The following is a 16,049-nucleotide window of genomic DNA, read 5'->3' as shown; positions in this document are numbered from 1 at the left end:
TTGTATTACATTGCATTAGAACACGGCTACAAAAAAGATTGTGTTCTCATTAGTCAGGCGACCACACAGCTCTGACAGCAACCTCCTCCTCATCATCATTCTACTGCTTGAGGATCCAACTTCATTCTTGACCTTGGACACAGTAGTTTTGCAGTCAAACAGAGTCAAGAGGATACACTCTTCTCTGAGCTCACCACTGGTGATGTTGAACATGATACACCAATAATCTGTGTTAGAGAACAATCACTCGCTGGCTGACGCACTTAAGTCACCAAAGTCAGTAACTGAAAAAAAGACTCAGTCTTGAGATAAGCAGCAGCAAAGAACTCCAAAACAAAAGGGTGAGAAAGAGCGAGTTCTTTGGTACAAGACAAAAGAACAACTTGCGGACTGCCTCACCAAAAAGGGGGCTTCAGCTCTCCAGTTACTTAAGTCACTCAGTGAAGGGCTGTGGGTTTTGTATTAACAATTAAAACTATCTGTCATACAGTATGTTAGACTTGCATTGAGTTAATGTTAAGTTATATTTATGTTCTGTGTTTATTTACAAAGTGAGGTCACAAGGCTTTAATTCAGTACTGAGAATGCATGCTAATTTTGCATGTATATAGTTTTTCAAAGACAGTGAGTTTGTTAAGTTATAAACACTTTTTACAGGAAGTAGAACATTTTACTATGAAAAGAGATAAAGTGATGCAGTGTGTGTTGTTGTTGTTGTAGATGTCCTCAAGGTAAATATTTTTTTTCAGGAATAGAAAGAAAGATTTTAGGGTCAGGTATCAACACGTTGAACATTTGTATTTAGTTAAATGTTAAATCAATAGCCAATTTTTACACTCAACTTTTCTGTCCTACGGTGATGCAGTGGTTAGCGCTGTCACCTCACACCAAGAAGGTTCTGGGTTCAAAATGCAGGCATGGGGCCTTTCTCTCTGTGCCTGCGTGGGTTCTCTCTGTGTACTCCGGCTTCCTCCCACAGTCCAAAAACATGCACAATAGGTTAATTGGTGACTCTAAAGTGCCCATAGGTGTGAATGTGAGCGTGGTTGGTTGTATGTATCTGTGTGTCGGCCCTGTGACGGACTGGTGACCTGTCCAGGGGTACATCACCGCCCTCACCCAATGTCAGCTGGGATTGGCTCCAGCCCCCCTGAAGCCCTATAAGGATAAGTGGTATAGATAATGGATGGATGGATTTCCCATCCTTGCTAAAATATTAAAGACACAATATACAACTGTTAATTTTAACTTATCACCATGAAGTAAATGAAGTAAATGATTGCATAATGCAATGGCTGTAGAATAATGACACCATCAGCATTGAGATTGCTTCCCTATAAGCTTCACTTTCACTCTGCAATTTTTTCTGACACCAGACACGAAATTTTGCAAAAATTGAAGACTTGATTTATGTCACTGCACAGAAAGAGGATAGTGCTTTTGGTTTCCCAGCTACATATCAGCAGCTTTATCCAGGTGTTAGAAATTAGCAGTAACTGATGCGGCAAGAAAAAGAGGTTGCTGTAGGAAGAGGCAAAGGGGAAGAGTGACAGAAACCAAGGTAAAAAAGAGTGAACCTCAGAAGGGCATTTAAATGAAAGAGAGAGTCATGGTTGGACTGAGACAGAAATTCAGCCCTGGACTTGTCTGCTGAGACTGATTTAATGATTTTTTTTTGTTTGTTTTTTTAACAAATGCACTGATTACAGGGCTTTGTCCAGGTAGTTTCTCTGGTCAGTCCAACTATGGATAGAGCTCAGGGATGTGAGAGGGTTCAAAACTTATGTCTACTAGATCAGTAAGTAACAAAACCTGCCAACTTATTAATACAACCAGGTTAGACTATTCCTTTATCACAACACTGAGATCAGGGTTTCCAGTTCAAACTGGGAGTCTTGTTGTTTCTTGCTTTGGACTTAAACGACTGGTTGGTTGTGGGAGTACACGACACTCTGACCTTAGTTCCATCATCTTTTTTAAAACTGTGGAGACGGGAGATGTGACTGGATATTTTAGATTTAGGTTTGTTCTCGAATACTATTTGAGTTGACTGTTTCAGTTGTACTACTACTATATACAGGAACGAGAAGTGGGAGACAGCTCATACCTTGACAGTGAGGTCTGACTTCATGGAAAAGGTCAATCAGTTGCAAAATAAAAGGATTTCCATAAACAGCAGAGTCCTGCTCTGCTCCTCACATGGAACCCACAAAAATCATTTGTAAAGCACAAGATGTATGTTCATATTAATTCACAGGTAAAAATGAACTAAATGTGGGTGGGCAACAAAAAAGAAAACAGAAAACACAATAAATTATAGGCCCAATTTTTTATTGTTTTATTTTATTTATTTATTTATTTTTTAAATCAGCCCTAATTAGCCACCATGACTTTTTCCATTGTGAACGCCTCAGACACAACCTCTCACCCATCAACTCATCATTCCAGAACTGAGAATGTAGCTGAGTGAAAGCAACAGACAATCACTTTGAATATGTGGACACATGATTACCTTATAATTGGTTATCTTTGTGTGACTTCACATAGACGACAAGTGGGAGCTGACTGAGCGAGTGTTGTGACAGTACATCACATAACTTCAGACCGGCCATCATACAAGCCCTGCTTCAATGCAATCTGGTGAGTATTAAAGTCCAGACTTGATTTAGAGATAATTGCAGCTAAGTTTGGTTCTGGTACCAAGCAGATTTGCAAAAGTTGACTGATGTAGGACTCTGCAGCAGGGTTATTACAGGCCATCTCGCTTGCTACTTGCAATTTGGAAAGTTCTCCATCACACATCATTGCTAAAGAAGCTAAAAAAGGAAAACTACAACTTTCACAACAAGTAATCTGTGCATGAAGAGCATAGTGGTTGGAGGAAACAGGAGAAGGTGTGAAGTGGCAGAGATTGTGGTCTTACCTGGCCCAGGATGCCCCCCAGCAGAGTCCACATGGCCTGGCCTTCACTCCGCAGCTCCCCATTCACATTCAACAGTTCCTCCAGAGACTCACAGAGCTGCAGTCAGAGAGAAGAGACAAATCATAGCAAGGACAAGACCGTTTCAACCCATTAGTAGACACGTACACACGTACACACACACACGCACACACACACACGTACACACACACACGTACACACACACACGTACACACACACACGTACACACACACACGTACACACACACACACACACACACACACACACACACACACACGTACACACACGTACACACACACACACACAATCAAATATTCGAAAAGTGGAATTTATCTACCGTACAAGTAGATTTCCTTCTTTTAAAACCAGAGAAGAAAGAAATCATTCTTCTCACAGAAGAAAAGTTGAATTCATATCTGAGTTACGTATTTGCTTTCTTCGCAGAGTGAGTTGAATAATATACTTCATTCTCATGTCTGTATGTTACAGAGCCCAGTCTTGACCTAGTTACCCTAGCTAAGCATAAAGACGTGGTTCTGTTCAAAGTTGATAATGCAGGTTTACACCTCGAAAGCTCGTTAATTAACATGTTGTCTATCACTTCCATAATCCACACACAGACAGAGAATGTGGCAATAATATGTGGTTTTAGGAAGGGTTCTGTGCCAGAACTATTTCTTGGCAGCTGGCTGCAGCGACTGTGTGTCTTCACAGTGAGGTTATCAGGTTTTTACATTTCTGGCTGTGTACAGATCAAACGAATGCAAAGTGACATATTAAATATTGATCTTCAGAAGTGTGTGTAGGTGAGGGTTACTCTGGGACAGGCTGTTTCCCGTTACTTCTAGTCTTTATGCTAAGTGCTAAACACACAGACAGTCTTGTTCTTGGAAAGAAAGCAAATTAAACATTTTCCAGAACAATGAAGATTCCGTCATTAGCCTACAGTCAGTCTTAAGTTTTGTAGGAAATGGTGAAATAGTGTTTGTTGAAGATAGTTACAAGCAGAAATATTAAATAAATGAATTAAATGTTTCTTTTTAAATTGACTATTGCTGTCTAGACAAATCAAGTGAATATAGTGTTGAGCAAGTGTGTGTCTGAGGGCTGTATTCTTTTTTTTCATTTAAATTATTATACATTATTAATTATTACATTATTAATGTAAATATGCCTTTAAATGAAGTTTTCTCAATTCTGGAACAGAACTTTGAAACTCTGCTTTCACTTCACCTTTCTATAGCTAACTTACGTTTTCTTGAGTTGCCAAACAGTAGTGGAGAAATAGAGACCCCTATCGTTTTTTGTAAAACTTTGATTTAATTAGCTCACGGTAAAAAGGATATAAAAGTAGTGGGAAGGGTCAAATTTAGAGTATAAACTCTGACCCTTGGCGGCTATAAAAAAAAAAAAGCCTAATAAATGTTATAATATACACAGTTATAATGGATGAGGTGAACCTCTGAACCAGTTTTGCAGTCAGTGTAAGTTCAATGTTAACACTTCCTATGATGTGCAGGAGTTGAGCATTGTGTCATGAGTGAACCTTGCACTGGGCTCTACTACTATATATCAGTCATAGCTAGACTTGTAACGACATGTTCACCAAGGCCAAAGTCATGTAACAGGAACTTGAGCAGTGCAATTAGCAACACACACTCCATTAATAACTCTTAACACGCACGGCAGAAGACTGAACGCAACATTAACTCTTGTGACTTTTACTCTTGTATTCCCTTACTCATGTTGACAGATGGAGCAGCAGCCTCTACACAGAGGTCACTTTTGAGGAGAGATGAGAGGTACTGGCTTAGGATTCAGGTTTTAGTGAAGGTGTTTTACAAGCTAAGCTCCACACAGCCCATAAAAGCTGACATAATAACCACCTGATACCAATTAATAATGGATTCTAGGAGAATGAGAATGGATGACCAGCTAATTCATTGACAAAATGACAATATCACCAAATTATAGATGCACCACTCGATCAGCTGGCGATCGGAAAAGCCTGGTTTTCGGCATGTTAGACTATGATCAGTGACTGGCCCTCTTAGATTTCCAGTTTGGTAAAACAACATAAATAACAACATGCTGTCAGCATGAAGAAGACACAAAGCTTGCAATGTGTTATGCCTGTAAGGCCAAAGTAAGCCAAGAACATGCGGAACAACTTAATCAGAACTTAAACAACATCAGCCTATTGAACATGTCCAATTTCAAGAAGCCAAAAACAAAGCAGCTAAAACTAGTCCCACACCGCTGACCTCACCTGTGCTTGATGGCTGGCAATCAATAATAATAATCATCCTTCATCGACGAGCAGTCCAAAAAGTTGAGACTTGTAACCAGAAAGCAGTCACATGATCTAAATTTACCCTCGTTGAGAGCGAGAGAGAGAGTTCTTCACCTAGTCAATGTTTTATTTTGAACATCAACAATTAATTGTCCATTAAAAAAAAGTTACAAAATGTTTGTGTAGCTGTCAATTGTAGATCTTAGAAAGAAAATCAGAATCAGTCAAAATCCAAACTGGCAGCTTAGACTTAAAAAAAAAAAAAAAAAAAAAAAAAAATCGGAATTGGCCAAGAAAATTCCATTCGGTGCATCTCTAGAACAAATGCTACTTGAAATTCACAAATGATTTTGTATTTCGGAGAAAAAGATTTTCACAATAAATTCTTTGCCTTAATCTTAAACTTTCAACTGAACACATATAGCAGTATTGTTAATGCTGCAAACTGAAACACAAGTGCTACTTTCAAACCAAAGCTGACATTTTCCCGTCCAGCGCCCACGTTGTTAAAATGAGGTGTGGTCAGGCGCATTGCTGGCAAACAAAAACCTGGTCTTAAGTCAGTAGCACAGTATTTCACTGTTGGTTAAGGTATATTATCAAGAGAGTAATATGCACCTATATAAGTGCATGACACACATACACTCTACCTGTTATGCAAAAGCAGAGTGAGCTGAAAATGTGCTTCAAATGTTTGTCAGGTTAATATTACAGCACAGCCTCAGAAGGTTGAAGGATTGTGACATATTGTCCACAGCAATTTCATAATGAACCAAAAATTTTTTTACACTTCACATAATGTAACATAAAATATTTCTATCATTGTGAATTGTCTCGTTATTTCTTTGTAGAGCTGTGTGTAGCGTGTTGATTCACTCAGCTCAGTCACAATATATAATCAACTGACCACAAATGGTGCCACTGTGATTGGTTTATTGCAATAAAATACTCCCATGAATAATTAAGAGACTAAGTATGACCATTTTGAACCATAAGCCTAGAGCAGTGACAGTTTATCCGCCATTAAATTAGTGCAAGTGACATGGGCACACCATAAACGCACTTGTGCCACGCGCTCTGGACTGTTAAAATAGCGCCTGCCTTGCTAGCACCGCTGTGCTGCACTTAGGCAACGTGGTGTTTTGACTAAATGCTAACATCAGCATACTAACATGGTCACTGTGATAATATAAACATGCCAATGTTTAGCAGGTAATGATTACCATAGTCCCAAATTTAGTTTAGCATCGTAGCAAACTAACATTTGCTCAGTAGCAATGAACACAAAGTACATCTGAGGCTGGAAATGTCAATAGTTTTGAAGGTATCTGGTCATAAACCCAGATATGGGACAAAGGACATATTCTCTGATGATGGTAGATGAAAAGTTACAAAATAACCAGTTACAATTAATCCCAATGGGGATATGGATATCTGTATCATATTTAATGGCATCCATCAGGGCAATTCACTCTGAACAATCATCATGGCTGTATAAGAAAAGTCAAAAGATAGACACCTTCATGTTCCCCTCTGAATGAACTGGAAAAACTGTTGATCTGCTGACTTTTCATCTAGTGGCATCATTAGGTCAAAATTCCAACGTGTCCAGTGCTTTGCTTTAGGACCAAATACGTGTGAAACTAATGACAATCCCATCAGCTTCAGCTGTACTTTGTGTTTAGTGCTAATTAGCAAATGGTTAGCCTGCTAAAATGCCACACTAAGACGGTGAACATGATGAAAATTTTACATTTTAGACATCAGTATGTCAGCTTTGCAATAGTGAGCATGTTAGCATAATGATTTTAGCATTTAGCTCAAAGCAAAATTAACACCTTTAAAAATATAAACTTGAAAAATTCCTGAAGAATTTTCGAATTTGCCTGCTGCTTGGTGTGTGTACGTCACTCCTCACATTTCAATCTGTACAAAGGACGTTACTTTAGTTTCATTCATGTCGTAGAGACTTATCCTGACAATGACCTCAGTCACTGCAAGTGTCCCTCAAAAAGCATTTTGAAGCTACCACAACTGGCCAAAATAACCTCACACTGACGGTTTCAAACCCAAATTTGTCTCCACAACCATAGCAAGACATGTATGCACACATGTACATGCCCTAACATATATTCATCTGCAATAAATCTGTGCAAGTTCTCATTCGTCCAGGTCATAGTTATCTCTTTCTCAGATTAAATCAAAGGCAACTGGACTTGTATTTGTATTTGTTTCCACAGACAAATACAAGTCCAGTTGCCTTCGATTTAATCTGAGAAAGAGATATCTGCAATAAAGGTATATCACTATATCCCCATATAGACGATAGCTTCTAAGATTGAACTTTTATTACCTACCTCTTACCTTTTTGAGACTCTTATGTTGAAAGTGTCTGTGCTTCTGTGTTTGGCAGTATAAATTGCATAAGGTTTTGTTCAACAGAAACAATAACTCCCTCTTACCATGTTGAGACTTTTATTTTGAAGGTTAATCCAAATCATGAAAATGGTGTTTGTGTGTTTCTGTCAATATACAGTATATATACAGTACTGTGCAAAAGTTTTAGCCAGGTGTGAAAAAATGCTGTAAACTAAGAATGCTTTCAAAAATATAAATAATAATTGTTTATTTTTTATCAATTTACAAAATGCAAAGTGAGCGAACAAAATCAAAATCAAAATCTAATCAATATTTGGTGTTACTACCCTTTGCCTTCAAACCAGCATCAATTCTTATAGGTACACTTGCACAAAGTCAGGGATTTTGTAGGATTGTAGTCAGGTGTATGATCAACCAATTATACCAAACAGGTGCTAATGATCATCAATTTCATATGTAGGTTGAAACACAGTCCTTAACTGAAACAGAAACAGCTGTGTAGGAGGCTTAAAATTGGGTGAGGAACAGCCAAACTCTGCTACCAAGGTGAGGTTGTGGAAGACAGTTTCATGTCACAGGTCATACACCATGGCAAGACTGAGCACAGCAACAACATACAGCATCAGCAAGGTCTCTTCCAGACAAAGATTTCAAAGCAGACTGAGGTTCCTAGATGTGCTGTTCAAGCTCTTTTGAAGAAGCACAAAGAAACGGCCAACGTTGAGGATCGTCGACGCAGTGGTCGGCCAAGGAAACTTAGTGCAGCAGATGAAAAACACTTCAAGCCCATTTCCCTTCGAAAACAGAAGATGTGCAGCAGTGTCATCAGCTCAGAACTGGCAGAAACCAGTGGGACCCAGGTACACCCATCTACTGTCCAGAGAAGTCTGGCCAGAAGTAGTATTCATGGAAGAGTTGCAGCCAAAAAGCCATGCCTCCGACATGGAAACAAGACCAAGTGACTCAATTATGCACGAAAACATAGGAACTGGGGTGCAGAAAAATGGCAGCAGGTGCTCTAGACTGATGAGTCAAAATTTGAAATATTTGGCTGTAGCAGAAGGCAGTGTGTTCACCAAAGGGCTGGAGAGAGGTACAATAATGAGTGTCTGCAGGCAACAGTGAAGCATGGTGGAGGTTCCTTGCAAGTTTGGGGCTGCATTTCTGCAAATGGAGTTGGAGATTTGGTCAGGATTAATGGTTTCCTCAATGCTGAGAAATACTGGCAGATACTTATCCATCATGCAATACCATCATCATTTATTCTGCAGCAGGACAACGACCCCAAACATACAGCCAATGTCATTAAGAACTATCTTCAGCGTAAAGAAGAACAAGAAGTCCTGGAAGTGATGGTATGGCCCCCACAGAGCCCTGATCTCAACATCATCGAGTCTGTCTGTCTTACATGAAGAGACAGAAGGATTTGAGGAAGCCTACATCCACAGAAGATCTGTTGTTAGTTCTCCAAGATGTTTGGAACAACCTACCAGCCGAGTTCCTTCAAAAACTGTGTGAAGTGTACCTAGAAGAATGGATGCTGTTTTGAAGGCAAAGGGTGGTCACACCAAATATTGATTTCATTCACTGCATTTTGTTAATTGATGAAAATAACCTCTCAAACTCCTGCCATTTAATGAAAAACGGTACATAATATCAGCAAAATTATCACACGGTCAGCGGTCTCCTGACCAATGTGGTTTTGGTGTTTCTAGAGCCAAAAATGTGGAAATAGGAGCTAGAGTTACAAAGGGTCAGTTCCGGTTTTCTCCACATTTCAACACATTAAGTGTTGGAGCAGTCTGCACTGGAATTTGACAGAAATGTCAGTAAAGTGGTTGATACACGCCACAGATATCAGAGGAGTCTTTAATCAGGTAATTTGACCCAGATGCCTGCCCCCTCCCTGCACTCACTGGTTGCCATAGTGATAATGCTGTCTGTCTGTCTGGCTGCCTTCCTTTCTTCATCTCTCAAAAAGGTAGCACCTGGAAAACACTGGTTAAAGGTAATCCACCAATCACAAAGAGCTCTAAAGGTAATTCACCAATTAGAATATATGTAATGTGGAGTCAGTCAGATTAGAAACTGAAATTAACAGCCAAATGTTTCCTTAATGAAACTGTGCCTATCTGTCTGTCTGAAGGATTTGAACATCGTCTCCATTCACTTACATTGTAAAAAATATGCAGGAGTAGTTAACAACTGAAGGAAAGTAAAAGTAGGATCTCGAGTATAACACCAATGGAACTGTCATCTCCCTCTATAACTACTAACTTGTAAACAGCTTCCTGTGTGTGTGTCTGTGTGCGCTGACATTGCCAACAGATCCTAAAAGCAGTGATTGAACTAACTACGTCAATGGTATGAACAGGAGACGAACTCGAGTCTACTGAATAAAACACCGTCGTCTATCCCTCACACCCAACAAATCTCCTGACATCAACATTCGTCATAGTTCCTTACATAATTAGCATGTGGTGTGTTTCATTGAGCTTCATTATTTCAGAGTTTATCCGGGCTCTCTCTCTGTCTCTCTCTCTCTTTTACTTTAGCAAACGTTTTATACACACCGTATGGTAGCAACTAGAATGGACTGCCTAGAGGGACATCGCAATCGTCAGGGCACAAAGGATTCTGGTCCTTGTAGTAGACTATTTCACGCTTTTAAGCAATACAGAAAATGTGACCCATTTTTACTGATTCCTATGACCGTACAGCAACAAAGTTAATTTACTCTAGTACTGTATACTGAAGTACAATTATTTTGTGTCACTCTTACTTCACTTCAGTATTTCCATATCGTGCTACTTTATACTTCCCACTCCACTACAATTCAGAGACCTATTGTTACAGATTGTGTTGTCTTAATTCATTATTGTAGAGCTCCTGACTACAAGTAATTCCGCCTTTAAAAAAAGTTGCATTTGTGGTGTTTTTCAGTCACACCCCATGCACACATAGACACAAAGACATATACAGACATCGCTAATAGATCTTAAAAAAGTGATTGAACTAACTTTAGTCAGTAGTATGAATGGGAAACAAACTCAAGTCTACAGAACGACAGACTGACATTTAACACACACACTCAACACAAATCCTCTCATTCACTCACTCATGTTCCTTATGTAATATGCATGTGGTGTGTTTCATTCGGCTTCATTATTTCAGAGTTTATCTAGGCTCTCTCTCTCTCTCTTTTACCACAGCAATGTTTTGTAAAACCTCTATGGTTATCAAACTGGAGTGGACTGCCTAGAGCAGGGGTGTCAAACTCATTTTGGTCTGGGGGCCGCATACAGCTTAATCTGATCTCAAGGGGGCCAGACCAGTAAACTCATTCCAAAATTACATAGAACTAACCGTAAGTCCACTTTTTTTCTTTGTATTAGTGCAAAGAAGAAATAAATTATAAAAATCTTTACATTAAATTAATTGTCCTTTTACACTTTTACTCAGTTTAACATTTATTTAAGTGCATTATATATATAAAAAAAAAACTGATCACAGTGATTGTACAATGTTTTAAAACATTTAGTCAACAAACAGTTTTGTGGAACTTAAAAACACTGCCCTGTATGTTGAAATACACTAAACCCATCTAAATTTAGAAATGAATGAATTTAAAATCCATTTTCCACATCTAGGAAGCAATTCTGAACACATAAATTGAGGCCACACACTTGAAATCTTAAGTGGCAGCTGTTTGAAAAAAACATTTGATGAAGTAAATTTGGCCCCTTCCTTGTTAATGCATAAAATGTAAACAAAAAAAACTCACATAGATAACATATGTGGCATGCATAAGACATAATATTTTACTTAACAATACTCTTCTCTTGTAAATCTGTTTCTTACTACCACTGACTTTCACAGCAATTACTAGAGCAAATATTCACATTTGTTTATTTTATAGTGCAACGTTCAAAGCAGCATTCCATAGAATTTAGTCTTGCTCAGTATTTGCCCCTGAAACTTGACATCTTTTAGCCTGCACAAGTGCATCAATATCAGGCATCATATCCTGAGTAGCAGCCAGTTTCAGAATCTCATTTAAGTGCTTATGTGTGAGCTTTGAGCGTAGCTTCGTTTTATTAATGTTCATTAGTGAGAAAACTTGCTCACAAAAGTAGGTAGTCCCAAACATGGACAACATTTTTGCAGCCAGTGCTGTCAATTTAGGATAGCATGGTAGGAGATACTTGTAAAATGTGTCCAAGCCCACAGAGGCAAATTTGTCCTTCAATTCTACATCACACTGCAAATCAATTATTTCAAGTTGCATGTCAACAGGCACATCAGAAGCTCTGACTGTGAATGGTGAGCGAAAAACTGCGAATTCTGTCTCGAGTTCGCTAAAGACCTGAAATCGTTTCTCAAATTCCCTCAGCAACCCTGAAATCTTGTCTTTGTACTGTTTCACGTCAGGATTAAAATGAGCAGGGTCTCCGCTTGCTATCTGCGTCTCCCATAACGTGAGCTTTAACTTGAATGTACATATGCTGTCATAATACTGTGTTACAATTTTTTTGCGTCCCTGCAACATTCTGTTCAGATTATTCAAGTGCTCTGTAATATCAACCATAAATGCAAGGTCCTGCAGCCAAAGTGGGCACTGTAATTCCTTAACAGGTTTTCCTTTTTTCTCCATAAATTGTCCGATTTCCCCACGTAGATCAAAGAAGCGCTTCAGCACAGCACCTCTGCTTAACCATCTTACCCCAGTGTGGTATGGCAGACCATGGGTAATGTTACAGTCACTGAGAAGGCTGTCAAACTGACGATGATTGAGACCTCTGGCTCGGATGAAATTAACAGTTCGGACAACCACCTCCATGACGTGATCCATTTTTAAGGACTTGCAGCATAATGCCTCCTGATGCAAAATGCAATGAAATGTCCAAAAATCACCCCCTCCATTTGCGGCTTGTACTTTCTCTCTGAACTTGGTCACAACACCTGCTTTTTTCCCGATCATTGACGGCGCACCATCAGTGGCCAGGCTTACGGCGCGGGACCAGTCCGCCCCGACCCTGTCCAGTGCTCCAACGACGGAGCGGAAAATGTCCTCAGCTGTTGTGGTGTCGGTCATAGGCACCAACTCGAGAAACTCTTCTGTGACAGTCACAGTGTCATCAACTCCACGAATGAATATGGCCAGTTGAGCGACGTCTGTAATATCAGTACTTTCATCAATTGCAACAGAAAATGCCCGAAAATGACTCCACTTTGTGTTTCAGTTGGCTGTCCAAATCTGCCGATTGTTCCGAAATCCTGTCTGCCACGGTATTTCTCGTCAAGCTAATATTGGCAAAAGCTTTTCGCTTCTCAGGACACACAATTTCAGCAGCCTTCAGCATGCAGTTTTTGACAAACTCCCCCTCAGAGTACGGCTTTGATGCTAATGCTATTTGGCTAGCAATTACGTAGCTGGCTTTCACCGCAGCATCACTGACCTCTCGGCTCCGGGTGAAAACAGATTGCTGTTTCCTCAGACCAACCAACATTTCATTTACCTTCTGTTTTCTCAGTTCTCCGTGCAGTGTATTTTTCACCATGCTGAGTTTCATAGTGGCGCCGAATATTGTACTCCTTAAGCACCGAAACTTGCTGCATGCACACCAGGCACACGGGTTTCCCATTCACCTCCGTGAACATATAGGAAGAAGTCCATTTTTCTTGAAAAATCCGACACTCTGTGTCCACTTTTCCCTTTTTTGACAAAGACATTCCGCTGATGAGGGTGCCCGTTCCAAGAGAAAGAGCGGGTAAAGCGACTGAACTGACTAAAACACAACGCCTCTAGCGAACAACATAGGAACTGCAGATTTTAAAGAAAATGAAGTTTATTCTTTTTTTTAATAATGCAAATTTATCCCAGGGCAGGACTAAACCCCCGGTTCCGGCCCGCGGGCCGTACGTTTGACACCCCTGGCCTAGAGGAACATCGCAATCGTCAGGGCTCATAATGAGCTCCAAAGATATTCAACCAATCACAATGTGCTCCAAATGAATCCACCAATTAGAATATATGTTATGTGGAGTCAGTTAGATTTCAAACTCAAATTAACAACCAAATGTTTCCTGAATGAAACTGACTATCAACCTGTCTGTCTGTCTTCCTTTCTTTGTGTCCGTTTGTGTGTGTCTCCGGTTTGTGTGTGTGCATGTGTAACTCCTGCCATTTAATACAAAACGGTACATAACATCTGCAAAATGATCACATGGTCAGCACCTCAAGACTCTCCTAAACACCTCTGTGTGGTTTTGGTGTTTCTAGAGCCAAAATTGTGGAAATAGGAGCGTGTTGCGAAGAAGGGTCAGTTAGGGTTTTCTCCTGAAATCAACTCCTGAATTTGTATTGCAGTCTATGGGAGAGTTTGAGGAGTGCTCGCATCACTTGGAGAGTCACATTTCAAATTCTATTAGTTTCTGTACTGATGTAGGAACTTGTTATGAAACAGGGCAAATGTGTCTACTAATGAGGAAGAAATTATTTGTGAAGACTGAAATATGTGGCTGTAAGGACGAGTTACACAGATTTTTTTCAGACAAATTTTAGAGCTTTTCCCACTAACGATGATGTCATCCACTCTAGCCCTGAACATTCTCTGCAATACACACCCATTATAAACTCAGAAATTATCTGAAAATAGCATGAAACTAAAACTGTGATCATTCAAAAACTGTTGAAGATATCAAAAAGTTGAATACAAGTTCAATAGCTGAAAGTCTTCTGAACATTTTAAACGCTGAATGAAGTCTGTAGCTGAAAATATGCTGAAGTAGTTAATCTTTAAAGAGGCTGAAGATTTCAAGGATTTGAACATGGTCTCCATTCATTTGAATGACAAAAGAAAAATCATAAAAAGCTTAATATTTCAAAAAGTATACATAATATCAAAGATCTGAATACATCCAATAATGTACCGAAATAGCTGAAGGTTTTGATAGTTGAACGGTTTCTGTAGAACAAAGAATGAAGAAATAGTGAGAGATCGTAAAAAGAAGTATAAGAATAATAATGAAAATGCAATGATTGCTGAGAGTTGAATGAGATTGCTAAAGCAATGTTGAAGTAGCTGAAGCATTGCAGAAGTAGCTGAAACAACTGCTGAAGAAGCTGAAGAAACTGCTGAAGCAATGCTGAAGTAGCTGACGTAATAGCTGAAGTAGCTGAAGATTAAAAGCAGAACTTGAAAGCTGGAGGTTAAACGTCCTGAAATGGTTGAAAAAGGCCTGAATAGTTGATGTAACGTGTAACAAACAGTATCGTTGCAACTGCAACTGTTGTCAGTTTGTCTCCCTCTATGAGTACTCACTTGTAAACAGCTTTCTGTGTGTGTGTGTGTGTGTGTGTGTGCGTGTTTGTATACATGTGTCTGTGTCTTTGGTTCGTGTGTGTGAATGTGTGTGTGTGTCTGTATCTGTTTGTGTGCGTGAGTCTGTGTGTGTCTGTTTTTGTGTACCTTTCTATCTATCTGTGTGCCTCTCTCCTCTCTGTCTGTATTTATGTGTGTTTCTGTGTCAGTTAGAATGACAAACTGAAATTAACTGCCGGATGCTTCATGATTACAACTGGACTGAAACATTTTTCCAGTGAAAACAGTTGAGATGTGTGTAAATGATTGCAGAAATGTCAGTAAAGTGACAATGCTGTCCATCTGTCTTGCTGCCTACCTTTCTTTATATCTGAAAAAGGTAGCACCTGGGAAACATTGGGTAAGGCAATTCACTAATCACAATGAGCTCCAAAGGTAATCCACCAATTGGAATATACACTACTCACAATAAGTTAGGGATATTGTTATTTACATGAGTGCTTTTCCTATTTGGTCTGAATTTTAATGAAATAAGTAAAAGATCCCTTTGATATTACTTATAATGAATGAGAAGAAACACCATTTTCATTAGTTTAATATCTATTACCCCAAAAATTTTGACAATAACAAGGATAGCCCCAAATAACAAAAATTGACAATGTCAGTAGTGGGTGTTTCCACCATTTTTCGCAATGACAGCAACATCTTATGCTCCTCACTAGCCTCATGATGTTGTTCTGAGGCAATGCGTTCCACTCTTCCACAAGTGCTACACGCAGTTCTGCTAGGTCACGTGGGGGTGGGGTACGATAATCCAGTCTCTGCTTCAGCTGGTCCTAGACGTAATCTATGGGGTTCAGGTCAGGGGACATTGCTGGCAATACCATATGAGGTACTCCGACTTCCTGACGTCGAGCTGTGACAATTCTGGCACGATGTGGTGGAGCACTATCATCCATGAACAGAAAGTTGGGGGTGTGCTGGCGGAATTGGGGGATGATGATGGGTTCTATGATGTCTCTGAGTCAAGAACGTGCAGTGACTGAGCCATCTACAATAACCAAATCTGTTTTGCGCTGACTGGTGATGCCTGCCCAGACTGTTGCACCTC

At 39.6% G+C, this 16,049-nt stretch overlaps 1 protein-coding gene across 3 annotated transcripts in view; it reads right to left on the bottom strand.

Moving 5' to 3' along the window:
- The window catches only part of phf14 (PHD finger protein 14), a 143,526-nt gene that overhangs the window by 77,895 nt on the left and 49,582 nt on the right, over positions 1-16,049 (bottom strand). For all 3 annotated transcript variants that reach the window (XM_056398743.1, XM_056398744.1, XM_056398745.1), the window contains exon 11: positions 2,924-3,019. In XM_056398743.1, the coding sequence (XP_056254718.1) occupies positions 2,924-3,019 (96 nt within the window). The remainder of the gene's footprint in view (positions 1-2,923; positions 3,020-16,049) is intronic.

The sequence above is a fragment of the Seriola aureovittata genome, chromosome 16, assembly GCF_021018895.1.
Source record: "Seriola aureovittata isolate HTS-2021-v1 ecotype China chromosome 16, ASM2101889v1, whole genome shotgun sequence".
Taxonomy (NCBI): domain Eukaryota; kingdom Metazoa; phylum Chordata; class Actinopteri; order Carangiformes; family Carangidae; genus Seriola; species Seriola aureovittata.
Note: the sequence above shows the minus strand (reverse complement) of the source record. Positions and strands in the feature narration are given on the sequence as shown.